This window comes from Artemia franciscana, chromosome 21 (genome assembly GCF_032884065.1).
Source record: "Artemia franciscana chromosome 21, ASM3288406v1, whole genome shotgun sequence".
Lineage (NCBI taxonomy): Eukaryota > Metazoa > Arthropoda > Branchiopoda > Anostraca > Artemiidae > Artemia > Artemia franciscana.
This window is the reverse complement of record NC_088883.1, coordinates 30,601,719-30,628,496: the sequence shown is the minus strand read 5'-3', so window position 1 is coordinate 30,628,496 and position 26,778 is coordinate 30,601,719. Positions and strand designations below refer to the sequence as shown.

Genomic DNA, 26,778 nt, shown 5'->3' with positions numbered 1-26,778 from the left:
ACCCTCAAAGATGCAACATACAATTGTACATTGGTAAAGCAATCTGTATTAAGATCTATACCGCATTTTTCTAGTGATTGCCCTTGAGCTTTGTTGATGGTGGTTGCAAATGCTAATCGAATTGGAATTGCAATCTTTTAAATTGAAAAAGCAGATCCGTTGGAATCATGGGAATGCGAGGAATAAGAACAGCCTCGCCCTCATAAGGCCCTGTCAAGATTGTGGCCTCTATTAGGTTTTCCATTGTTTTTTTTTACGGCAAGTCGCGTGCCATTGCAAAGCTTTGGTGGGTTGATATTTCTTAAAAGTATTATTGGTACGCCTATTTTTAGTTGTAGCACGTGTGGTGGAAACCCTGAAGGATCTATGGAATTTAAAAATTCAGATGGATAATTAACCGCTTCATTTGGTTCCAAAATACAAATTAACTGCGTAAAACTTGCGAATATACAACATTCTTCGCTGTCCAATTGTCGCTGCATATAAATAGATTGTCAGGTTTACCGACCCTCGAACATGCAACGTACAATTGTCCATGGGAAAAACAATCAGTATTAAGATCTATACCACATTTTTCTAATGATTGACCTTGAGCTTTGTTAATGGTGATTGTAAATGCTAATCGAATTGGGAATTGCAATCTTTTAAATTGAAAAGGCAGATCCGTTGGAATCATGGGAATGCGAGGAATAAGAACAGCCTCACCCTCAAAAGGCCCTGTCAAGATTGTGGCCTCTATTAGGTTTTCCATTATTTTTTTTACGGCAAGTCGAGTGCCATTGCAAAGCTTTGGTGGGTTTATATTTCTTAAAAGTATTATTGGTACGCCTATTTTTAGTTGTAGCACGTGTGGTGGAAACCCTGAAAGATCTATGGAATTTAAAAATTCAGATGGATAATTAACCGCTTCATTTGGTTCCAAAACTGTGTCGACTGACTTGTAAAGGACTGCCTGGTCTCGAATCTTGGTCAAAACAATATTGTTGATTTCGTGGACGTCTATATTTTTGGGTGCGAGAATCGCTCTTTCACTTAGCCATTTATTATTTTTATAATTTTTTAGAATATTCGGAAATACTTTTTCAATCAATTCATTTTTGGACGTCACTAAATTACAGAAATCAGCAGGTAGTTGTATACGTCCTGAAATTGAGTCTACTGGGAGCTTTCCGTTTCCCATTGCCAGCAATTGATCTGAAAATGTTTGACCAGAGTCATCGTTTTGCAATCGGACACGCATATTTGTAGTTAATTTTAATATTTTTACGTGTGCCCATAAATTAGAATTTTTCAGGCAAGCATTCATTTCGTCTGCAGGAGTTGATCTAGGTATTATAGGTAATGTTTTGCCTGAAATCTCCCGCAAGCAATATTAATGTGCTGCCAAAGGGTTTCGACTTCCCTCGCAAATCTTTCAAGTATTGATCCAGAGCCTCGAGCGATTTTTTGTGTGCCAGGTTATCTACTTCGATGGTGGTACCGTTACGCTTCTTTATTATTGCTGTTTTCCCGCCATTTTCAGTAGATCTTCTTCTATATTGTGGGTAACCATCATTGCCAGTAATTGTGTTTGATACTAAAAGTCGAGGATATTGCTTTGTGCACCTTCCTTTGGCCATGCATGGTGAATTTTCGTTCAGTGCACCGCAAGGTCCATGTATCATATTTTTTACAATAATATCATGTAACCCCTTATCGACATTTTTATCAGGTATTTCAGCGTCACCGTCAAAGCAAAAATGACGACAACTAATTTCATGACGTCAGTCAACACAGAAACATGACGTCACCTGATCCACAGAAAGACAGACAGACAACTTATTTTTATATATATAGATATAGAAGATAGATATACATATACACTACAAATTAACTAAGTAAAACTTGCGAATATACAACATTCTTCGGTGTCCCATTGCCTGTGCATATAAATAGATTGTCCGATTTACATGGGAAAAAAAATCCTTATTCAGATCTAAACCTGAATTGCCCTTGAGCTTTGTTGATGGTGATTGCAAATGCTAATCGAATTGGGAAGTGCAATCTTTAAAGGCAGGATTTGATTCCTCGACTGTTTCTTCTGCCATTGTAGGATTTATACAAAATGTTCTCTTTGAATCGCAAGCCTTATATACTTATAATGACGTCATATACAAAGTCTTATATACTTTAAATGACGTCAACTTATGATGACATCATATGTAAAGCCTTATTTACTTATAATGACGTCATTTGCAAACCCTCTTCTGATAAAAACATACAAAAAAATAAACATGCATACAACTTATTTCTATATATATCTAAATATATAAAAATATATATAAAATAACTTGTATGTATTTTTGAATGTTTGAGGGTTTGGATATGACGTCTGAAAAATAAAGAAAAACAAGAAAACCAAAAAAGAAAAAGAAAAAAGAAAAACTAAAAAAAAGAAAAAACCTAAAAAAAAAAGAAACAAGAGCTAAGAGCTCATATGGCACTTGTGACGAGGCGAGAAGAGCTAAGACCCAAGAGATCATATGGTATGAGCTCTAACAAAATTCTATGAATCAATAGATTGATTTAAAAAGGAAAATAAGAGGCTCAATGCCGGTCAAGATTTAAAATAAGAGCTCTGAGTCACGATGTCCTTCTAAATATCATCTCCCTTTGGCCCCCTAGATGGTCTAATCTGGGAAAACGACTTTATCAAGTCAAATTGTGCAGCTCCCTGACACGCCTACCAATTTTCATCGTCCTAGCACGTCCAGAGGCACCAAACTCGCCAAATCACTGAACCCCTCCCCCCAACTCCCCAAAAGAGAGCGAATCCAGTACGATTCTGTCAATCACGTATCAAGGACATTTGTTTATTCTATCCACCAAGCTTCATCCCGATTCCTCCACTCCAAGTGTTTTTCCAAGATTTCCCCCCTCCAACTCCCCCAAATGTCAAAAGATCTGGTCGGGATTTGAAATAAGAGCTCTGAGACGTGAATTCCTTCTAAAAATCAAATTTCATTCCGATCCGATCATCTATTTGTAAGATAAAAAATACTCCAATTTTCACGTTTTCCAAGAATTCCGGTTTCACCCTCCAACTCCCCCGAATGTCACAGAATCTGGTCGGAATTTGAAATTAGAACTTTAAAGCACAAGATCCTTCTAAATATGAAATTTCATTAAGATCTGGTCACCCTTTCGTAAGTTACAAATACCTCAATTTTCGAAATTACCCCCCCCCCCCTCAATTCCACCAAAAAGAGCAGATCCGGTCCAGTTATGTCAGTACCGTATCTTAGGCAGGTTTCTATCCTCACCATCCAGCTTCATCCTGATCTCATCGCTTTAAGTATTTTCTAAGATTTCCGGTCCACCCAACTGCCCACCCCCCCCCCCCCCCCCCCAAAAAAATAAGCTTGATCCGGTTGAGATTTAAAATAAGAGATCTGAGTTACGAGGTCCTTCTAAATATGAAGTTTCATGAAGATCCGATAACCGTTCGTAAGTTAAAAATACGTCATTTTTTCTTATTTTTCAGAATTACCCCCCCCCCACTACCCCAAAGAGAGCGGATCCGTTCCGTTTACGTCAATCATCTATCTATGACTTGTGTTTATTTTTCCCACCATGTTTCATCCCGATCCCTCCACTCTAAGTGTTTTCCAAGTTTTAGGTTTCCCTCTCCCAACTCACCCTCCCCCCATCACCAGATTCGGTCGGGATTTAAAATAAGAGCTCTAAGACACGATATCCTTACAAACATAAAATTTCATTGAGATCCGATCACCCGTTCGTAAGTTAAAAATACCTCATTTTTTCTAATTTTTCAGAATTAACCCCTCCCCCAACTACCCCAAAGAAAGCGGATCCGTTCTGCTTATGTCAATCATGTATCTAGGACTCCCCCCAAACTCCCCCCAAACCCCCTCCAACCCCCCCCCCCCCCCAATGTCACCAGATCCGGTCGGGTTTTAAATAAGAGATCTGAGTCACGATATCCTTCTAAATATCAAATTTCACTGAGATCCGATTACCCGTTCGTAAGTTAAAAATACCTCATTTTTTTTTAATTTTTCGGAAATAAACCCCCCCCCCAAACTACCCCATAGAGAGTGGATCCATTCCATTTATGTCAATCATCTATCTAGGACTTGTGTTTATTTTTACCACCATGTTTCATCCCAATCCCTCCACTCCAAGTGTTTTCCAAGTTTTAGGTCCCCCCTCCCAACTCCCCCTGTCACCAGATCCGGTCGGGATTTAAAATAAAAGCTCTAAGACACGGTATCATTCTAAACAAAAATTTCATTGAGATCCGATCACCCGTTCGTAAGTTAAAAATACCTCATTTTTTTTTAATTTTTCAGAATTACCCCCCTCCCCCCAACTACCCCAAAGAGAGCGGATCCGTTCCGATTATGTCAATCATGTATCTGGGACCTGTGCTTATTTTTCCCATCAAGTTTCATCCCGATCCCTCCACTCTAAGTGTTTTCCAAGATTTTAGGTTTCCCCCCTCCAACTCCCCCCAATGTTATCAGATTTGGTCGGGATTTGAAATAAAGCTCTAATACACAATATCATTCCAAACATCAAATTTCATTAAGATCCAATCACCCGCTCATAAGTTAAAAATACTTTATTTTTTCTATTTTTTCCGAATTAACCGGCCCCCCCAATCCCCACCCCTAGAGGGTCAAATCGGAAAAACGACTATTTCTAATTTAATTTGGTCCGGTCCCTGATACTTTCGCCAAATTTCATTTCCAAGTGCCTAAAGTAGCAAAACCAGGACTTTAGGTTCCCTCCTCCAACTCCCCCCAATGTCATCAGATCCGGTCGGGATTCAAAATAAGAGCTTTGAGACACAATATCATTCCAAACATCAAATTTCATTAAGATCCAATCACCCGCTCATAAGTTAAAAATACTTCATTTTTTCTATTTTTCCGAATTAATCGGCCCCCACTTCCCCCCCCCCCCCAGACGGTCAAATCGGGAAAATGAATATTTCTAATTTAATCTTGTCCGGTTCCTGATACGCCTGCCAAATTTCATCGCCCTAGCTTACTTGGAAGTGCCTAAAGCAGCAAAACCGGGACCGACAGACAGACCGACAGACCGACAGAATTGGCGATTGCTATATGTCACTTGGTTAATACCAAGTGCCATAAAAAAGTAAAAAAATAAAAGAGGTAAAAAACTAAAAAAAAGCTAAAAAAATAAAAAAGCTAAAGAACTAAAAAAAGAAAAAACTCAAAAAAAATAAAAAATGTAAAAAATAAAAAAAGAAGAAAAAACTAAGAAAAACTAAAAAAGCTAGACAAAAGAAAAAAGCTAAAAAAGAAAAAAAAAGGAAAAAAGAAAAAAAATAAAAACAGAAAAACTAAAAAAAAATAAATAAATAAATAAAAATAAAAAAAACAAAAACAAAAAACTAAAAAAGAAAAAACGAAAAACGAAAAAAATTAAAAAAATAAAAAGGAGGAAAAACTAAAGAATAAGGAAGAAAAAGAAAACTAAAAAAGGAGAAAAAATAAAAAACTAAAAAAAGAAAAAAAGAAAAGAAAAGAAGATAAGAAAAAGAAAAAACTAAAAGAAAAAACTAAAAACGAAAAAAATAAAAGAAAAGAAAAACTATGAAAAATTACATATATTAAAAAACACAAAAATTAAAAAATTAAAAATTAAAAAACTAGAAAAATAAAAAAATAAAAAACGAAAACGAAATAAAAAGAAAAACTAAAAAACGAAAAAAAACGAAAAAGAAAAAAATTAAAATAAAGAAAAAGGAAACTAAAAAAAAGAAAAAAAACTAAACGAAGATAAATAAAAAAAATTAAAATATCGAAAAAAGTGAAAAAAAAACTAAAAAACAAAATTGAAAAAAAAATTAAAAGGAAAAAAGAGTAAACTAAAAAAGGAAAAAACTAAAAAAGAAAAAACTAAGTACCCGTCAGGTCTTACCACTGGAACCAACTCGGTCTTATCATCAAATATAGTGGAAACAAACAATAGGTACACCAACTAGCAAAAGCTGCTAACCCCTCATCGCCTAAGATTATCACCTAACAGCCAACTGTTGCTTACAAGTCCTCTATATGTCTCACAATTGGTATCAGCTTATTTTTGGTTTCAGTGTGTACCCTACTACTGAAGTTGTCAACCCCTTAAAACTTTCAGAAGTAGTATATCACATGAAGGAATTTCTTCATCAAAAAATGGATGACATATACTTTAATCAGCTCATCAAGCCGTCGAAAAAATTATATCTGTCTTAGTTCAAAAGTTGATTTTTTTTTTTGCCGTAGGCCAACTTTCTAACGTCACCACTTAGAAAGAAGCAAAGGATAAGCTCCAATTTCTTTAGCAATGAGAGAACTTTTCAAACAGTTCGTGGTAACAAACTGTAGTAAGGAGCAACCTGGCTCAATAGTAAACGAAACTCTAAAAAACAGAATTTTGATGCTAAAAGATACATCAAAAGAATTGAATTTTCTTGCTAATTCTAAATATGTAAGTTTCAATAAATTTAGTCTTTGACATCAAAAGTTACGAGCCTGAGAAAATTTGCCTTATTTTGGAAAATAGGGGGAAACACCCCCTAAAAGTCATAAAATCTTAACAAAAATCACACCATCGCATTCGGCGTATGAGAGAACCCTGTAGCAAAAATTTCAAGTTCCTATCTACAAAAATGTAGAATTTCGTGTTTTTTGCCAGAAGACAAATCACGGGTGCGTGTTTATTTGTTTGTTTGTTTTTGTTTTTTTTTTCCCAGGGGTCATCGTATCGACCAAGTGGTCCTAGAGTGTCACAAGAGGGCTCATTCTATCGGAAATAAAAAGTTCTAGTGCCCTTTTCAAGTGACGAAAAAAATTGGAGGGCACCTAGGCCCCCTCCCACGCTAATTTTTTTTCCCAAAGTCAACGGATCAAAATTTGGAGATAGCCACTTTGTTCCGCATAGTTGAAAACCATAATAACTATGTCTTTGGGAATAACTTACTACCCCACAATCCCTGGGGGAGGGGCTGCAAGTTACAAACTTTGACTAGTGTTTACATACATTAATGGTTATTGGGAAGTGTGCAGACGTTTTCAGGGGGATTTTTGTGTTTGGGGTGGGGTTGAGGGGAGGGGGCTATGTGGGAGGATCTTCCCTTGGAAGAATATGTCATGGGGGAAGAGAAATTCGATGAAAAGGGCGCAGGATTTTCTAGCATTTCTATAAAAAAAAACAATGAAAAAATAAACATGAAAACGTTTTTTCAATTGAAAGTAAGGAGTAGCATTGAAACTTAAAACGAACAGAGATTATTACGTATATGAGGGGTTCTAAAAATACTTTAGCATAAAGAGCGAGGTATTTAGGAGGAGATACATACCTCGCTCTTTATGCTAAATTATTTTTAGTAATTTCAACTATTATTCTACGGCCTTTTTGATTCAGGGGCCATTCTTAAAGAATTGGGACAAACTTACGATTTTGTGTAAAGAGCGAGGTATTAACGAGGGTACAAACCCCCTCGTATACATAATAAAAATATAAGAATATAAAAGTTTGTTGCGTAAGTTAATTCTTAAATTACGCATATTTTTTACTAATAAAAACGTTCGTTAAAAATTAAAAGTTCTAGTTGCCTTTTTAAGTAACCGAAAAATTGGAGGGCAAATAGGCGTCCTTCCCCTCCCCTTATTTCTCAAAATCGTCTGATCAAAACTAAGAAAAAGCTATTTAGCAAAAAAAAGAATTAATATACAAATTTCATTTTAATAATTTATGTGTGGAGAGCCAAAATGAAACATGTATTAATTCAAAAACGTTCAGAAATGAAACAAAAAAACTAGTTTTTTTAACTGAAAGTAAGGAGCGACATCAAAGCTTAAAACGAACAGAAATTTCTCCGTATATGAAATCGGTTGTCCCCTCCGCAATCTCTTGCCCCTTACGCTAAAGTTTGACTCTTTGCCACAATTCTACTTTTTAAAACAATTAAAAGCTTTAGCGTAAAGAGCGAGGGATTGCGGAGGTGACAACCGATTGCATTTAAAAAACCAGTTTTTTTTTATTTTAAAGTTTAAGAGGTACATCTGATAACATTTCTCTACCTCAATCCCAAGTCCGAAAAAACAAATGATAAACCCAGCGAAAATCACGGCAGCACTTTCGGACCCGTGAGAGAATGCCACTTTTTTCTTCTGTAAATTTTCTATTTATCACTCAAAGAAGATATATTGGCTGTGGGGCCGGGTAACTGCTGCATATATTTAACACTTATAGATTTTAGTCCATCTTCAATTTGAAAGTGGTGCCTGCCTGCTTGCCTGCTAAAACGGAGCTTTCCACTCGAAAGTAGAAACATGGTTTGATGAAACGAAAGCTTGAAAAAAAAACGCGACAAAATCAAAGTGTTGCTGTCGCAACACAATGAAATATTGTTAGTTTCAACTTGCTAAGTGTAAATTTACATAGCCCTGTAGATGCACTTTTAGTGGATGAATTCAACCAAATGGTTGAAATTAAGATCTTCTCGATTTGATATCTAACAATCCATGATAGCCGTATAAAAAGATAGCCTCTTTGACTAGTAAGTTATACTTCCCATAGATTATAATGCAGCCGAGAAACTCATTATGGCACTTGGTATTAATCAAGTGACATATAGCGGTCTGTCGGTCGGTCTGTCTGTCTGTTCCGGTTTTACTAGTTTAGACATTTCAAGATAAACTAGGACGATGAAATTTGGTAGGCGTATCAGGGACCAGACCAGATTAAATTAGAGATAGCCGTTTCCCCGATTCAACTATCTGGAGGGAGTGGGGGGACGGTTAATTCGGAAAAATTAGAAAAAACGAAGTATTTTTAACTTACGAACAGGTGATCGGATCTTTATGGAATTTGATATCTAAAGGATGTTGGGTCTCAGAGCTCTTGTGTTAAATCCCAAACGTATCTGATTATATTGGGTGGGGGGAGTTGGAGGGGGAAACCTAAGCAGAAGCATGGTTTGATGAAACGAAAGCTTGGCCGCACAACTTCAGTACTCCTCTCTGACATAGGCTACAAAACTCCACTTCACTTCACACACAATAGGCTCTGGCTCGTGGGCAAGCAAAAACCATCCTTTTTGGCCCCAGGCAAGAGTTCTGCGGAGCTTTCCAAAATGTAATGCTATATTTATCAATCCAGCCTGAGGTCCACACTTTTCGTAAAAACCGCAGAGGTTAGACCCTTACCATTTTCCAGGAATAAGCAGACATCGGCGGCATAGAAAAAAAAATGCGACAAAACCAAAGTGTTGCTCTCGCAACACAATGAAATCTTATTAGTTTCAACTTACTAAGTGTAAATTTATATAGCCCTGTAGATGCACTTTTAGTGGGTGAATTCAACCAAATGGTTGGGATTAAGATCTTCTCGATTTGATATCTAAAAATCCATGATACTAGTATAAAAAGACAGCCTCTTTGACTAGCAAGTTCTACTTCCCATAGATTATAATGCAGTCAAGAAACTCATTATGGCACTTGGTATTAATCAAGTGACATAAAAACTTGGAAAACGCCTAGAGTGGAGAGTCTAAGCACAAGTTCTAGATACGTGATTGACATAACCAGAACAAATCTGCACTAATTTGGGGAGTTGGGGGGAGGGTTAATTCTGAAAATTAGAAAAAATTAGGTATTTTTAACTTACACAAGAGTGACCGGATCTTAATGAAATTTCATATTTAGAAGGACCTCGTAACTCACATCTCTTATTTTAAATACCGACCAGATCCAGTATCACTGGGGGGGGAGACCAGAAATCTTATATCAGGGACATAGGGGTTTGGAGGCTTGGAAACCGGAAATCTTGGAAAACACCTAGAGTGGAGAGATAGTGATGAAACTTGACGAGAAGAATAAGCACAAGTTCTATACACGTGACATAATTGGAACGGATCCGCTCTCTTTGAGGGAGTGGGGGGGGGGGGTGTTAATTCGGAAAAATTAGAAAAATTGAGGTATTTTTAACCTAAGAACGGGTAGCAAGATCTTAATGAAATTTGATATTTAGTAGGAACTTATGTTTCAGAGCTCTTATTTTAAATTCTGACCAGATATGGTTACATTTGGGGAGTTGGAGGGGTAAACCAGAATTCTTGGAAAACGCTTATAGTGGAGGGATCGGAATGAAACCTGGTGAGTAGAATAAGCAAATATCGTAGATACGCGATTGACGTAACCGAACTGGATTCGCTTTATTTGGGGGAGTTAGGCGAGTCCAGTGCTTTGGCGAGTTTGGTGCTTCTGGTTGTGCTAGGACGATGAAAATTGGTAGGCGTTTCAGGGACCTGCACAAATTGACTTAATAGTTTTTTTTCCCAGATTCGACCATCTAGAGGGGGGGGGGAGTTGAAAGGAGATCAAAAATTAGAAAAAATGAGTTTTTTTTAAACTTACGAGTGGGTGATCGGATTATAATGAATTTTGATATTTAGAAGGACCTTGTGTCACAGAGCTCTTATTTTAAATCCCGCCGGCATTAAGCCTTTGATTTTCCTTTTAAATCAATCTGTTGATTCTTTGAATTTTTCTAGATCTCATGTCATATAAGCTCTTGGCTCTTCCGACCATGTCACAAGTGCCATGTGAGCTCTTAGCTGTTGTTTTTATTCGCTTTCATAAAAAAGCTATGTGTATAGGTTAAAATTCTTTGAATTATTGGTCAATTTCCTGCTTAGAAACAAGCAAAAAAAGTATAAGATTTCACAACATAATGTTATATCTGGTAGACGACGCTTAGTCTGAAATCCCGCCGTCAAAAAATTAATACCAAAAGCGAATAAATATTTTTTGAAATGTTAAAATCAATACTATATTACCAACACCATGCATTAAACAATACTTAAATGAAGTCGGTGTACCAAAATTTGCCAAGCGTTCTATGTACGTTTCTCATCAAAGATAATTTATGCTCAATTTTATTATGCATAAATGTTGGCAATTAGTATAACAAAACCATAGTCCATGGTTGCAAAATTCGAATTCAAGATACTGAAAAGCTCATTTTTAAATCATCAAGATAAACCAGGCAACTTATATTGTGACTTTTTGACAATAACATTTTCTGTACTGCTAATTTTATCTTCACCGAAATAGTAATCTAAGAATTTTCAGACTCTTCCCTCTTTTTGCTTAATATCTAAGTATAAGGTTCCTGAAATAGTTTTGGTGTTGTTATTAATAATTAATTATTACGATTAATAATCGTCCAGTGTCCAGGGCAAAACCACACATCTGAATCTTTTAAAAGTTTACAGGAGAGCGAAAATAAGGTTTCTAAAGTTGTTGGCAACGCTAGTTTTCGGAGATCTTTCAAATGTAGATTTTCGAAGGGGGGTGACTTTACTTTTTGCGCTGGGGAGTAAGTAAAATATTTTTTCTCTGATCCTCAGATAAAAGTAAACCCTACTGTTTAATTGGTCGGCAAAATATAAAAATTCTAAAGAATCTTTTGTTTTTGGAAAAATTTTCAAGGAAAACTCCACTAATTTCACTTTCAATAATGCATACAATTCGTAATTCATATATCGACGTGGCTTGGTCGCTTTTGCTTTAGGCCCATTCACAATGAGACTTCACTAATTAAAACGTTCACAATGAGATTTACCTTGCGCTAATTTCATCAAATCAGATTTTTCTATAATTTTCAGATTGGCTCAAATTAGCGCTAGCTAAATTTGAGTATTAGAAAAATATCATTGTCAATGGGCCTTTAATAACATTTACCGTCTGAATTTAGTTTTAATGGTTTAAGTCGAATCGGACTTGGCTTTGATAGTAAAAGACTCTGACAGCTGACTGCTTAGAGTTTCTATGAGCGAGAAACAAAAATTGAGATAGATCTTTTGGACCTAGGAGGGCAAAATTTCCTTAAGAAAACCTAATAGCGTTTTTTTTTTTTTTTTTTTTTTTTTTTTGTGAGTATATTTAAAGGTAATCTATTGAATGAGACAAATAAAAGATATTTCGGTGTTCATAGGATGCGAACCGTTTTGAATTTTCCTAATGTATGTGATATTTTGCTTTATATGCTACTTTAAAATGAACATAGACTACCAGTCCATACACCTTTCAATGATCTTTCAAGATGGTAATTTAAATAAGCATAGGCTACTTTGACAGAAAATCAGTTTTTCAACGAAAAGTAAATTGGAAAATGGCTAATAAAAATATACATGCATATATATTTGATACTTGATCCCTCCAGAAGGAAACAGGTTAATGAAACAATTCTTAGGCTGCTTCATAACATAATATGAAAAAAACTTCGTTTTCTTAAAGAGTTAAAGAGGCTGCGTCCCAAAGTCGAACCTTAAAACGTACAGGAATTAGGAGAGGCAGTTGGGGGGCGGCTGCCCCCCAAACCCCCCGCTTTTAAAGACTCTTTTGTACAGGTTTTTTGTTGTGGGGGGACTTCATTGTTACTAATTACTAGTTTCGGCGCAATGGTTCTCCTGTCCTCTTGTGCTTAACATTTTTCGAAGTTATTCCATTATTCATTCATTTCAATTTTTTGTTAATTAAAAGAGGGCCTTTCCGAAGCCAAGAGCGGGGGTTAGGGGGGCGGCAGCGACCGGGCTCAATAGTAACCAAGACTCTAAGAAATTGAATTTTGATACCAATAGCTACATCAAAAGAATTACATTTTAATGCTGATTTTAAATATATAAGTTTAATCAAGTTTAGTCCTACCCATCAAAAGTTACGAGCCTGAGAAAATTTGCGTTATTTTAGAAAATAGGGAGAAACACCCCTAAAAGTCATAGAATCTTAACGAAAATTACACCATCGGATTCAGCGTATCAGAAAATCCTACTGTAGAAGTTTCAAGCTCCTATCTACAAAAATGTGGAATTTTGTATTTTTTGCCAGAAGGCAGATCACAGATGCGTGTTTATTTGTTTGTTTTTGTTTTTGTTTTTCAGGGGAAATCGTATCGACCCAGTTATCCTAGAATTTTGCGAGAGGGCTCATTCTAACGGAAATTTAAAGTTCTAGTGCCCTTTGTAAGTGACTAAAAAATAGAAAAAAAAAACAAAAAAACAAAAAAATAGAAAAATCACCTTATGGGCTCCTATCTCTATCTTCTGTCCATTTATAGTCTTATCTATGTTAATATATAAGATATTTCTCAGACGTAAGTCTTTTCTTTTTTAAAAAAAACAATTGGAGTTTTTCTTTTAATATTCTCATCTCTATCAATGAGTAAATTCTCAATATATATTTAACAAATACTGACCAGCTTGCTGCCACCAGTAAGGACCTGAGCCAGAAGATGCCGATGATGATGCGCTGGCACTAGCATGAGCACTTGCGCTAACCGACACACTTGTAAAGGCACTTGTTGAGGCAGAAGCTGATGCTGAGGAACTAGCATGGGGACTATTTAGCTTCCATGAGGTGCAGGAGGTGCAGCCTCTGGGAGGATAGATTTAACAAGAGGTGGTGTAGGTGGGTGTCTAGGTTATATAGCATAAATAAGAATAGGTTGGACAAAATAATTTTTTACGTTTAGATTATTAAATAAAGATTAAAATAAGTAAAGTCACTACAATAATTAGTTACAATGAAATTTTAAGGAAATGCAACAAGAATCAGACAAGAAGTAACTTCCTCGAAAGATATTCTAAATCAGATGCTCTTCACCCCCCGGATGTTACCCATTTTTGGTAATTACCCAAACAGGTAAATTACCTATTTTGAAGCAACTCTGAAAAAGATATACCAGCTTAGCTTCTCAATGCAACAGCTGTCTTGGCTTTAATTTAATTAGGCTTGCTATTATAATACGATTTTTTAGGCTTGTATTGGCCTAGCTACCTTTTACGATATGCATACTTTCAAAAATTTTCCCAAATAGAAAACAAATAATTGACAACAGGTCCTTAATAAGCAAAGTAGACCACCTGACAGAAAGGAATTTATTATTTGACTAGAATTTTTCACTTTGACTGGACCAGCCTCCGTGTGGCCTTCTGTCAAACCTCAATAAAACTGTTTACGAAACATCATTTGATACTGATGAATCTTTAAAAAATGCACAAAAATGTTATGATTTTCTCAAAATTACCATTGAGATGGGATGCTATCCTTTTTCGTCAAGCAAACTATTTAGAGATAGATTGGTTTTACTCATACAGGAGGCGAAACATCATTTGATAGTGATGAATTTTTAAAAAATGCACAAAAATGTTATGATTTTCTCAAAATTACCATTGAGATGGGATGCTATCCTTTCTCGTCAAGCAAACTATTTATAGATAAATTGTTTTACTCATACAGGAGGCGAAACATCATTTGAGACTGATGAATCTTTAAAAAATGTACAAAAAATATTATGATTTTCTTAAAATTACCAGTAAAATAGGATGCTATCCTTTTTCGTGAGGCAAACTATTTAGAGATAGATTGGTTTTACTCATAAAGGAGACGAAACATCATTTAATACTGATGAATCTTTAAAAATGCTCAAAAATGTTATGATTTTCTCAAAATTACCATTGAGATGGGATGCTTTCCTTTTTCGTCAAGCAAACTATTTAGAGATAGATTGTTTTTACTCACACAGGAAGCGATACATCATTTGATACTGATGAATCTTTAAAAAATGCACAAAAATGCTAAGATTTTCTTAAAATTACCAGTAAAATGGGATGATATCCTTTTTCGTCAAGCAAACTATATAGAGATAGATTGGTTTTACTCATACAGGAGGCGAAACATCATTTGATACTGATGAATCTTTAAAAAAAATGCTCAAAAATATTATGATTTTCTCAAAATTACCATTGAGATGGGATGCTTTCCTTTTTCGTCAAGCAAACTATTTAGAGATAGATTGTTTTTACTCACACAGGAAGCGATACATCATTTGATACAGATGAATCTTTAAAAAATGCACAAAAATGCTAAGATTTTCTTAAAATTACCAGTAAAATGGGATGATATCCTTTTTCGTCAAGCAAACTATTTAGAGATAGATTGGTTTTACTCATAAAGGAGACGAAACATCATTTAATACTGATGAATCTTTAAAAATGCTCAAAAATGTTATGATTTTCTCAAAATTACCATTGAGATGGGATGCTTTCCTTTTTCGTCAAGCAAACTATTTAGAGATAGATTGTTTTTACTCACACAGGAAGCGATACATCATTTGATACTGATGAATCTTTAAAAAATGCACAAAAATGCTAAGATTTTCTTAAAATTACCAGTAAAATGGGATGATATCCTTTTTCGTCAAGCAAACTATATAGAGATAGATTGGTTTTACTCATACAGGAGGCAAAACATCATTTGATACTGATGAATCTTTAAAAAAAATGCTCAAAAATATTATGATTTTCTCAAAATTACCATTGAGATGGGATGCTATCCTTTCTCGTCAAGCAAACTATTTAGGATAGATTGGTTTTACTCATACAGGAGGCAAAACATCATTTGATACTGATGAATCTTTAAAAAATGCACAAAAATGTTATGATTTTCTCAAAATTGCCAGTAAAAAAGGATGCTATCTTTTTTCGTCAAGCAAACTATTTAGAGATAAATTGTTTTACTCATACAGGATGCGAAACATCATTTGATACTGATGAATGTTTAAAAAATGCACAAAAATGTTATTATTTTCTCAAAATTGCCATTGAATTGGGATGATATCCTTTCTCGTCAAGCAAACTATTTAGAGATAGATTGGTTTTACTCATTAAGGAGGCGAAACATCATTTGATACTGATGAATCTTTAAATGTTATGATTTTCTCAAAATTGCCAGTAAAAAAGGATGCTATCTTTTTTCGTCAAGCAAACTATTTAGAGATAAATTGTTTTACTCATACAGGAGGCGAAACATCATTTGATACTGATGAATGTTTAAAAAATGCACAAAAATGTTATTATTTTCTCAAAATTGCCATTGAATTGGGATGATATCCTTTCTCGTCAAGCAAACTATTTAGAGATAGATTGGTTTTACTCATACAGGAGGCAAAACATCATTTGATACTGATGAATCTTTAAAAAATACACAAAAATGTTATGATTTTCTAAAAATTGCCAGTAAAAAAGGATGCTATCTTTTTTCGTCAAGCAAACTATTTAGAGATAAATTGTTTTACTCATACAGGAGGCGAAACATCATTTGATACTGATGAATGTTTAAAAAATGCACAAAAATGTTATTATTTTCTCAAAATTGCCATTGAATTGGGATGATATCCTTTCTCGTCAAGCAAACTATTTAGAGATAGATTGGTTTTACTCATTAAGGAGGCGAAACATCATTTGATACTGATGAATCTTTAAATGTTATGATTTTCTCAAAATTACCATTGAGATGGGATGCTATCCTTTTTCGTCAAGCAAACTATTTAGAGATAGATTGTTTTTACTCATAAAGGAAGCGAAACATCATTTGATACTGATGAATCCTTAAAAAATGCACAAAAATGCTAAGATTTTCTCAAAATTACCAGTAAAATGGGATGCTATCCTTTTTCGTCAAGCAAACTATTTAGAGATAGATTGGTTTTACTCATACAGGAGGCGATACATCATTTGATACTGATGAATCTTTAAAAAATGCTCAAAAATATTATGATTTTCTCAAAATTACCATTGAGATGGGATGCTATCCTTTTTCGTCCAGCAAACTATTTAGAGATGGACTGGTTTTACTCTTACAGGAGGCGAAACATCATTTGATACTGATGAATCTTTAAAAAGTGCACAAAAATGTTATTATTTTCTCAAAATTACCATTGAGATGGGATGCTATCCTTTCTCGTCAAGCAAACTATTTAGAGATAGATTGGTTTTACTCATACAGGAGGCAAAACATAATTTGATACTGATGAATCTTTAAAAAATGCACAAGTATGTTATGATTTTCTCAAAATTACCAGTAAAAAAGGATGCTATCTTTTTTCGTCAAGCAAACTATTTAGAGATAAATTGTTTTACTCATACAGGAGGCGAAACATCATTTGATACTGATGAATGTTTAAAAAATGCACAAAAATGTTATTATTTTCTCAAAATTACCATTGAATTGGGATGATATCCTTTCTCGTCAAGCAAACTATTTAGAGATAGATTGGTTTTACTCATACAGGAGGCGAAACATCATTTGATACTGATGAATCTTTAAAAAATGCACAAAAATGTTATGATTTTTTCAAAATTACCAGTAAAATGGGATGCTATCCTTTTTCGTCAAGTAAACTGTTTAGAGATTGACTGGTTTTACTCATACAGGAGGCAATAAATTTTAAATTAATTTATACATTTTGAATAAAAAATTAAGCTCATAATATGTTTGAAGATATACAAGAAATTGTAAAGGAAATCGAGATTTTGTTGTGACTCTTGAAAAAGTTTGAAGATTTTAGTATTAGTAAATTTGCAATTTTCACCTGCTCTGCCACCAAACCAAATGATCAAAGAAAAGGATAAAAAGAACCTCAAATAATGAAGTAAAAACAGTAAATCCTGAATTTTGTGAAAAATTATGATTGCAACAGAAGTCACAGTTGCAGATCCATTGGCAGTCGAGATCAATTTATTGTTGGATAAATCTGAACATACAATAATGCTGGATAAATCTGAATATATAAAATCTTACAGATAAAAGAAATGCACAAAGGGCTAGTTTTCCCACAAGCCAGATTTGCTTTGCTATATTTTGTTCCATTCCAAAATCTTTCAGCGGAAATTAATGATGTGACCCTGTATATATAACCATTATAATAATGAGAATTACAGTAAACAAAAAATATTAGTGAACCATAGACGTCCTCAAAACTTCAAATTCCCGTCCTCCAAATCAATTTGTTGGTGCAAAACTGTTTAGTTTACTGGAGCATTTTTTTGCCTTTATTAGGCCCATGAAAGACTATGAACTTTTTATGCCCATAAAACTAATCTCATAAATGGGACACTCTTCACCTCCTAATACCTCGCTCATTGCACTAAAGTATGTTTAGTAAATTCAACCATTTATTCTACGGCTTTTGTGATTCAGGGTTCATTCTTAAGGAATTGGGACAAAATTTAAGCTTTAGTGTAAAGAGCGAGGTATTGACGAGGGGATGAACCCCTCATATCCGCAGTAAAAACATACTAATATAGAAGCTCTTTGCGCAAGTTAATTTGTAACTTACGTATATTTTTACTAATAAAAACGTTCGTAAAAAATTGAAAGTTCTAGTTGCCTTTTTAAGTAACCAAAAATTGGAGGGTAACTAGGTTTCTCCCCCGCTCTTTTTTTTCAAAATTGTCCGATGAAAACTATGAGAAAGCCATTTAGCGAAAAGAATAAATTAATATGTAAATTTTGTTTTAATTATTCTTGTGCAGAGAGCCAAAATAAAAACATGTATCAATTCAAAAATGTTCAGAAATTTAATAAAATAAACAAGTTTTAACTCTAAGTTAAAACTAAAGTTTAAACTAAAAACGAACAGAAATTACTCCGTATATGAAAGGCGCTGTTCCCTCCTCAACACCCTGCTCTTTGCGCTAAAGTCTTTTACTGTTTTAAAAAGTAGAGTTGAGAGAGTTAGTCAAACTTTAGCGTAAAGAGTGGGACGTTTAGGAGGGAACATTCCCTTTTATATACGGAGTAATTTCTGTTCGTTTTAAGTTTTAGTGTCGCTCCTTACTTTCAGTTAAAAAAGCTTGTTTTTTTATTTAATTTTAATATAGGGGCTAGCCTGGTTTACATTTACACAGCATATAAATATAGTTTTAAGGAATGCGAGACATAACAATGCAGAAGGAATGCAGAGGAATAACACATTATTCTAATGTGTCATTTTTGTAAGAGAAAGAATAGTTCTTGAAATCCAAGATGGCTTGGAGTAATTTGTCTATACATAATATTTGAACGTGGTATTATCACTAGTTTCTAACTCAGAGAAGAATTACTTGACTCTGAGTCACTCAGAGATAAAAGACACAATCAAAAGTGACTCAAATAAATTTTATATGATTGAGTTTTCTAATAAATAATTAATTAATAAAACAAATTGCAATAAATATTTAATTGAATAGATCAAAATAATAATTTTATTACACAAGAAACAATTTGATTAAATTTTATAAAAAAAAATGTTTGAAATAAATAAATAATAGCCTGTAATGATCATGTGATTACATAAATAAGTTCTGCTTTTTGGGCTATTTTCTTTTTTGAATAAAGATTTTGTTCGAAAAAAACTAATAATTAAATCATCTGAAAATCATCCAATATTGTTGGCAAGCTGTGTTTTCATATTCTTTCTGTTGAATAACACTGTTGTGTTCTCTAGGCTGTTCGCCGTTCCTTGGCAGATCCAAAAGACGCTTGCAGGCTAGATCTTCCAAAGATTCTGCAAAAGGAAATTCCTGAAAGGTCAGATGATATTTCCTTTGGTTTATTTTATTGACGTAAGTTCGCAAGCCGATCGAATTATCGAGGAAATCAAGCATCGGAAATGTGGATTGTAACATCTCCCGGTAAAAGTTGTGTCTTATGGCGTAGGGCGAAACTGTTAAGTTTCTATTCTGATTGGGGTCAATTATACAATTCTCTGATTTTTGTTGACTAGAAATTCCACCTTCTGAGACCATTACTGTTGCTTTATTTTTTTTTTTTCTTAACATGTAAAAATGTACTCTACCATTACATTAGTGAAAATATTTAAAGGTCCATTCACAAGGAAATTTTGCTAATTGTTCAAATGTGATAGATCATTATGAAAAATTGTGATTGGCTCAAATTAGCGATATCTAAACCTTGGCATTAGTAGAATCGCATTGCCAATGAGCCTTACCAATCATAGTTTTTCTCAGAAATCTATCTGATTTTAGACAATCATTGAGCTATAAAAAAAAGAATATTCGCGCATATGACCAGCCTAGTCAGTATCTGTACCAGCCTATTTTTTTTCAAAGTACTTTGAATTGCTTGTTTTGTTTCCTATAAACAGCCGCAACCAGTCATTTTGCTCCCAGGGTCTTATGCTCAGGAATTGCTTCCATTTCACCTATGTCAGTAGCACATCAGTCAACTTGAATGTAAACAATATCTTATAAAAACACAAAAACAAAATGGCAATTTTCAGATTAGCGTAATTGGAAGTGGCAATCCTGAGAAATCGTTTATTCTTGCTGATAGGAAAGAACCAACTTATCGAAATTTATTTTGTAATTTTATCGCTGTTATTATAATTTATGCTTGGCTGTTCACAAAAATTACATACTAGTAATTTTTTTTTGATTGGGGGTGGATGGCAACAAACAAGCCTGTCGACATTGAACAAAAATAGCTTAGAAATGAACAACCTAACATAAGAAAATGATCATATTTTTTTTTGTAAATACTTCAAAACCTGACCCAAAAATAAGCCTTGAGAAAAGTGGCATAAACAAGGGGTACTGGTCAGTACCCCATATGGAGGTACTGGGTACCTCCATAGGTCAATGGAGGGTTATAAGTCTGGTCAGATTTATGAGGAGGAAGGGGGTTGAAGGTAGGTGTTGTCAAGAATGTTAATCTTTGGGGGCTCAGATGTACAGCATACTCCAAAAATACCAGTGTTTTGACGATATATCTGAAAAAAGAAAAAAATAACGAAAAATTATTTAGAAAGTCAATAAAGTCGCAATTTGACTTAGTCTATAGTTGGCCAAATTACAGATTTTGATATTAGGCTACTAATCGTGAGCTATAATAATTAAAAAGTGTAATTGGACCACCAGCTGGGATTTACTTATATAGAAGGGATTAGGGTAGAAAAACCTCTATTTTACGAATTAGTACTTATGTTTAGTGATTACTCTCCTCACATGAAAACAAGTTACCAAAACAATCCTTATTTCATAATATGCAGAAGAATTATAACGAATAGATATTACTGACTTTTCCACCTTCATCCCCTTTTTTTTTATAAAATAATTTTTTTAATGTTTCTTAAATTATACGGCTTCGTGTTGTAAAAAATTTTCAGCAATAATTAACATCTATATGATCAGGTTGTTATGGTAACGCGCTTTGTCAGACTTCATTACAAAAATACAAGTCGAAAGAGTAAGACAAAGTTGTATTTGTTCTTTCTTAAAAGCTTTCACTCCTAAAAAACTGGGATGAAAGAGTATTGAGTCGGGTCAAGAGAACTAGAATTCAACAGATTTCATTGCAAAAATACAGGCCGAAAGAGTAAGACGAACTTGTATTTGCTCTTTCTTTAAAAGCTTTCACTCCTAATAGACTGGGTTGAAAAGGGACTGAATGGCGTCAAGAGGCCTACAATTGAGCCGAATTCACTGTAAAAATAAAAGCCGAAAGAGTAAAATAAAAATGTATTTGTTAGATAGATACATAGATAGATAGATTCTGAGAAGATCCCGACCACTGGGTCGATACGATTACCCATGAAAAAAAAAAAAAAAAAACAATAAATAAACAGGCATCCGTTATCTTTCTTTTGGCAAAAATTAAGTATCTTGAGAATTAGTCGAGACATGGAAAAAGCTAAAAAAACTTCGTATCAAGACCAATAGTGCCTGTAGCGCAGGTGGCAATCTCCTGATTTTTTTTTTGTCTTCGACCGGGAGTGGTATGCAGGCTTAGAAGAAACATGGGAGAAAGGATTACACCAAGTGATTGACAGGAAAAAATCGGATGGTAAATCTCAGTTTATGTGAGAATCTTTTACTCAAAAACAGCCACGTTAACCCTTATGGTTATTAAATAGTTATTTTTATAGATTATAATTAATTTTACGACTATGAAGATCTACGTTTATTTGATTAGAAATATCAGTTGCGTCCAATATTGAAATAAAACAATAAATAATAAGAAATAATAAAATAATAATTATAAAATAAACAAAATAAATACTTTATAATAAAGGATATAACAAAAAAATGATAGTAAAAATCACAAAACAAAATACTAAAATAAAAATGGTCGAAATTACAGTAATATTTTGCTTTCTAAACCTTTTAGTGGCTAATAACCACGTGGATTTAAACACATAGGGTGGAGGTGTTGTTCTGCTTCAGAAACGCGTACGTTCGTGCAGTATAACTTGCATGAATTTAAGAAAGAATTGCACCCAGACTAATGGTGCAGTTGCTGGTCCAGACAAAAACAAATCTGGCTGTACTAGATAAATGACAACCAAAAACCTAACTACCTAAAACCTAAAAACCTAACCTACTAAAGCTACACATACTCTGAAGAGAAAAAAAAAACAATAAAAAATAATACAGTTTAAACTCGTGTCCATTATATGAAACCATCGATCCTACTGTACTGATTGGTTGGATATATGAACTTTCAAAAATTTTATTTTCACCAAAAGAATGACAAAAATACTTATTGAGGCTTCCAAAATATTGGTACTTTCAACATTAAAACACATTCACGGACTAAACAGAATACAAGCTGTAAGTTGGAACTTCCAGATTAAAACACATTCACTAAAAAAAGAAAGAAAAAAAGAACGGAGGCTAAAAGATATATACACAATGAAAATCCACCACTTTCTACCACCCATTCTACCTTTCATGAAACGTGTTATTTGCTTGTACACGATGGGAACTCTCCCCAACTGTATCTAAGGATTGGTTTTTTTTGCCACGCCTCCGACGACGCTTTGGTTTCTTAACAACTGATAACTTCTCTGTTTCTTCAGCAGGGGTTAATTGCCGTTTCGACCCTGTCTTGTCTCGAGGATGGTAAGGTTTGTCAACATCTAAGGATAGAAAGTCCCTAGAAGAATAAGAAGAAAAATCAGCTAAACTCTCATAATTAGAGGGACATTTTGGTCTCCCTGTAGTTTAAAACTGTCGCAGACGCTTTTTCCCTTTGCCAATTTTCCATAATTTCTTTTCCGGTTCAATTTCATACCAATGCTTATATGACTCAAGAACTTAAAAAAAAAAAACATAAAAGGATAACACTGTGTGCATTTATCCCCTTTGAAGATTTTCTGATTATTTCTTTTCTTAATGTTACATCCATCCTTCTATATTTGATAAGTTGAGAATAGAAAATATATTAGGACAACACTGAATAACGGACAACAAACAATTCTGACATAGTGAATCACTGACTACGCTACTGATTCATATTGGGATACATAATAATATGACAGATTCCAAAGTCAACATCACTCTCGCGCATAAACTTTATGTTAGTACAACACTAAACAACGTACAAACCAATTCTGACGCAGTGAATCATTGACTACCTCGATAATCACTGACTTAGTCTCGAAAGACCAGACTTTGAAATTAAATTAAGTAGTTAATTAATTAAATAATTAATTGATTAGTTAAGTAATTATTTAATAATTAATATTTAAACGTTTAAATAATCAAATAAAATAAGTTAAATTTAATAAAAATTTAATTCATTAAAATTTAATCAAAATTAATTTAATAAAATTAGATAATTTAAATATTTAAATAATTAGTTAATAATTAGGCAATTAATTGATTGATTAATTAATTATAATAAAATTAAGACTAAATTTTACAGACAACAAGAAAAAAGACCATTTACTTTTACCATAGTTAACATATTGAGCTCCTTACTATAAAATTCTAATGGTCTTCCCCATAATTTCAGGCAGTTCTCACATAGATCTTAGGTTCTTCAAATTAAAATGAATTCGACTGCCACCAAGATAATTTTTTAGCATGTAGTTATCTGTGCAAATTATTTTGTCCAATGGCGTAATTTCATAAAAACCATGGGGAGGGGCAAAGTTGGGGCCAATTTTCCCAAATGAAGTGAAAATGATAGTGACAACTGAAAAATGAGCAATATAGTAACAAAAAAGTTAAAGATATACTAAATGAAACTGACCCATTTCTATGGATGCTTGAATTAAGCAGGCTTTACCTAATTTTGACAAGATTTATGGAGAACAAAATTCAGCTGGGGGGAGGCAAACAGGGATATGGGGGTGGGGAGAACTAAGGTCTGGAGGGGCAGTTTTCCACTGCCTCATAGCAATTTACGCCCCTGATTGTGTCTCCTACCACTCCACACCCTCAGAAAAGAACCGCAGCTACTGAAGGTACAGGTGTAATGTAATATATATATATATATATATATATATATATATATATATATATATATATATATATATATATATATATATATATACATATACATATATATTCAAATACTCCTTTTTGTAAGTAATACAAAGCACAATACCGATATCATACATGGCAAAACGAGTCCCCGGTGGCCGTTTTTTGTTATTTCAATTTGATTCCATTATTTTAATGTCCATTCTCCTCTATACTAGGGGATGCTGGAAACGAAACGTCTAACTGGAGAAACATTTCCTAATATTAGAAAACACGCAACTTATAAGAATCCATACCATATCGTGGCAGGTGTAGATCAACAGAATAGAAATTCGCCGGCGAATCGGTTAGCCACTAGTTACTGACTTTTTGAAACGTAGGAGATGAATGCGCCTTGGCCATGTCAGTCACATGCCAGAGACTCAACTCCCGTGCAGCTTACGAGTGGCGACCAGAAGGGAGGCATAAAAGAGGTCAACCAAGACACATCTTGCGACGGCAGTATTCCTGAATCTTACAAAGATTTTGAATAAGTATGACAGAGGTTATGATTGGCCCCACTGACCTTTAAACTCTTATGCTACCCCCCTCTACCCCTCTGTTTACTCAAGTGTGACTTTTTTGTCTCAATTCTCATTAGTGAAGGCTCTCCCACAAAAGCAATAACATCCTTTTGCTAATTTTTTTTTTTTTTTTTTTTTATCACACGGCTTCAAACAGGAAAATGCTAGATATATACGTGTTTGAGAGGACAGTGGCTATGTACCCCCTTGGTTTTCTGCCTTCCCTGGATTTTGAAAAATTATTTTTTGAGGGTAGGTTCAGGGAGAAATGCCCTTTTTCAGTGTTTTTACTAAAAATATGACAAATCTCCCCCTCCCTAGATTTTGAAAAATAAATTACTTTTTTGGCACAACCCCAAGAATTTAGTGTAGCGACGCCAACGCTTTAGTCAAACTTCAATGTGAATACCAGGTATCGTGGTCGTGAACCACCCCCATGTACATGGGATAATGTCTATTCGATTTCAGTTTTAATGTCACATTTACACTCATTAAAAATAATTATTTTTTATTCTTCTTTAAATTTTGATTTTTAAAAGAGTCGGAGAGCTTCAATCTGTTGCAGCACTATCAAGCTGCAAACTCTTTGTCCCATCCATTACGCGTCTGCAAAACCTATTTTCCCCACGTTCAACAATATTGTACCAAAATATTGGTACGTTCAACCAAGTACCATTATATCGGTACTTTCAAAATTAAAACACATTCACGGAAAAAAACAGAATACAGGCTGTAAGTTGGAACTTCCAGATTAAAACACATTCACTAAAAAAAGACAGAAAAAAAAAACGCAGGCTAAAAGATATATACACAATGAAAATCAACCACTTTCTACCGCCCATTCTACCTTTCATGAAACGTGTTATCTACTTGTACACGATGGGAACTCTCCCCAACTGTATCTACGGATTGTTTGTTTTTGCCACGCCTCCGACGACGCTTTCGTTTCTTGGCGACTGATAACTGCTCTGTTTCTTCAGCAGGGCTTAATTGCCGTGTCGACCCTATCTTGTCTCGTGGATTGTAAGGTTTGTCAACATCTAAGGGTACATAGTCCCTAGAAGAATAAGAAGAAAAATCAGCTAAGCTCTCATAATTAGAGGGACATTTTGGTCTCCCTGTAGTTTAAGACTGTCGCAGACGCTTTTTCCCTTTGCCAATTTTCCATTATTTCTTTTCTGGTTCAATTTCATACCAATGCTTATGTGACTCAAGAACTTAAAAAAACAAAACAAAAAACATAAAAGGATAACACTGTGTGCATTTATCCCCTTTGAAGATTTTCTAATTATTTATTTTCTTAATGTTACATCCATGCTTCTATATTTGAAAAGTCGAGAATAGAAGATATATTAGGACAACACTGAATAACGGAAAACAAACAATTTTGACATAGTGAATCACTGACTACGTTACTGATTCATATTGGGATACATAATAATATGACACATTCCAAAGTCAACATCACTCTCGAGGATAAACTATATGTTAGAACAACACTAAACAACCTACAAGCCAATTCTAACATAGTGAATCATTGACTACCTTGATAATCACTGACTTAGTCTTGATAAGACTAAATATTACAGACAACAAGAAAAAAGACCATTTGCTTTTAATATAGTTAACATATAGAGCCCCTTACTATAAAATTCTTATGGTTTTCCCCATGATTTCAGGCAGTTCTCATACATATCTTATGTTCTTCAAACTAAAATGAATTCGACTGCCACCAAGATAATTTTTTAGCATGGTGGCGTCTGTGCAAATTATTTTGTCCAGTGGCGTAATTTCATCACAATCATGGAGAGGGACAAAGTTGGAGCCAATTTTCCCGCAAATCAAGTGAAAATGATGGTGAGAACTGAAAAATGAGCCATATAGTACCAAAAAAGTTTACTAAAAGATTTGCTAAAGAAAACTGACCCGTTTCTACGGATGCTTGAATTTTCAGGCTTATCTTAATTTTGACAATATCTATGGAGAAAAAAATTCAGCTGGGGGGAGGCGAACAGGGATATGGGGTTTGGAGAGAACCAGGTTTGGAGGGGGCAGTTGTACTCTACCCAATAGCAAATTACACCA

At 34.2% G+C, this 26,778-nt stretch overlaps 3 protein-coding genes across 8 annotated transcripts in view; 1 reads left to right on the top strand and 2 right to left on the bottom strand.

The window, feature by feature from the left end:
• LOC136040871 (uncharacterized) overlaps positions 1 to 26,778 on the bottom strand; it is a 685,992-nt gene that overhangs the window by 362,169 nt on the left and 297,045 nt on the right. The window lies entirely within an intron of this gene.
• Positions 1 to 26,778, top strand: part of LOC136040869 (frizzled-5-like) — a 445,049-nt gene that overhangs the window by 123,406 nt on the left and 294,865 nt on the right. The gene's annotated exons all lie outside the window — the stretch shown is intronic.
• Positions 22,370 to 26,778, bottom strand: part of LOC136040853 (RNA/RNP complex-1-interacting phosphatase-like) — a 120,091-nt gene continuing 115,682 nt past the window's right edge. Inside the window, exons 7-8 of one of the 4 annotated variants that reach the window (XM_065725226.1) lie at positions 25,541 to 25,750; positions 22,376 to 22,796 (exon numbers count right to left, since the gene is read on the bottom strand). In XM_065725226.1, coding sequence (XP_065581298.1) covers positions 22,583 to 22,796; positions 25,541 to 25,750 — 424 coding nt within the window. In that variant the 3' untranslated portion in view covers positions 22,376 to 22,582. Of the gene's footprint in view, positions 22,797 to 25,540; positions 25,751 to 26,778 lie in introns of all 4 variants that reach the window. The other 3 variants (XM_065725225.1, XM_065725228.1, XM_065725227.1) reach the window with 3 other exon arrangements.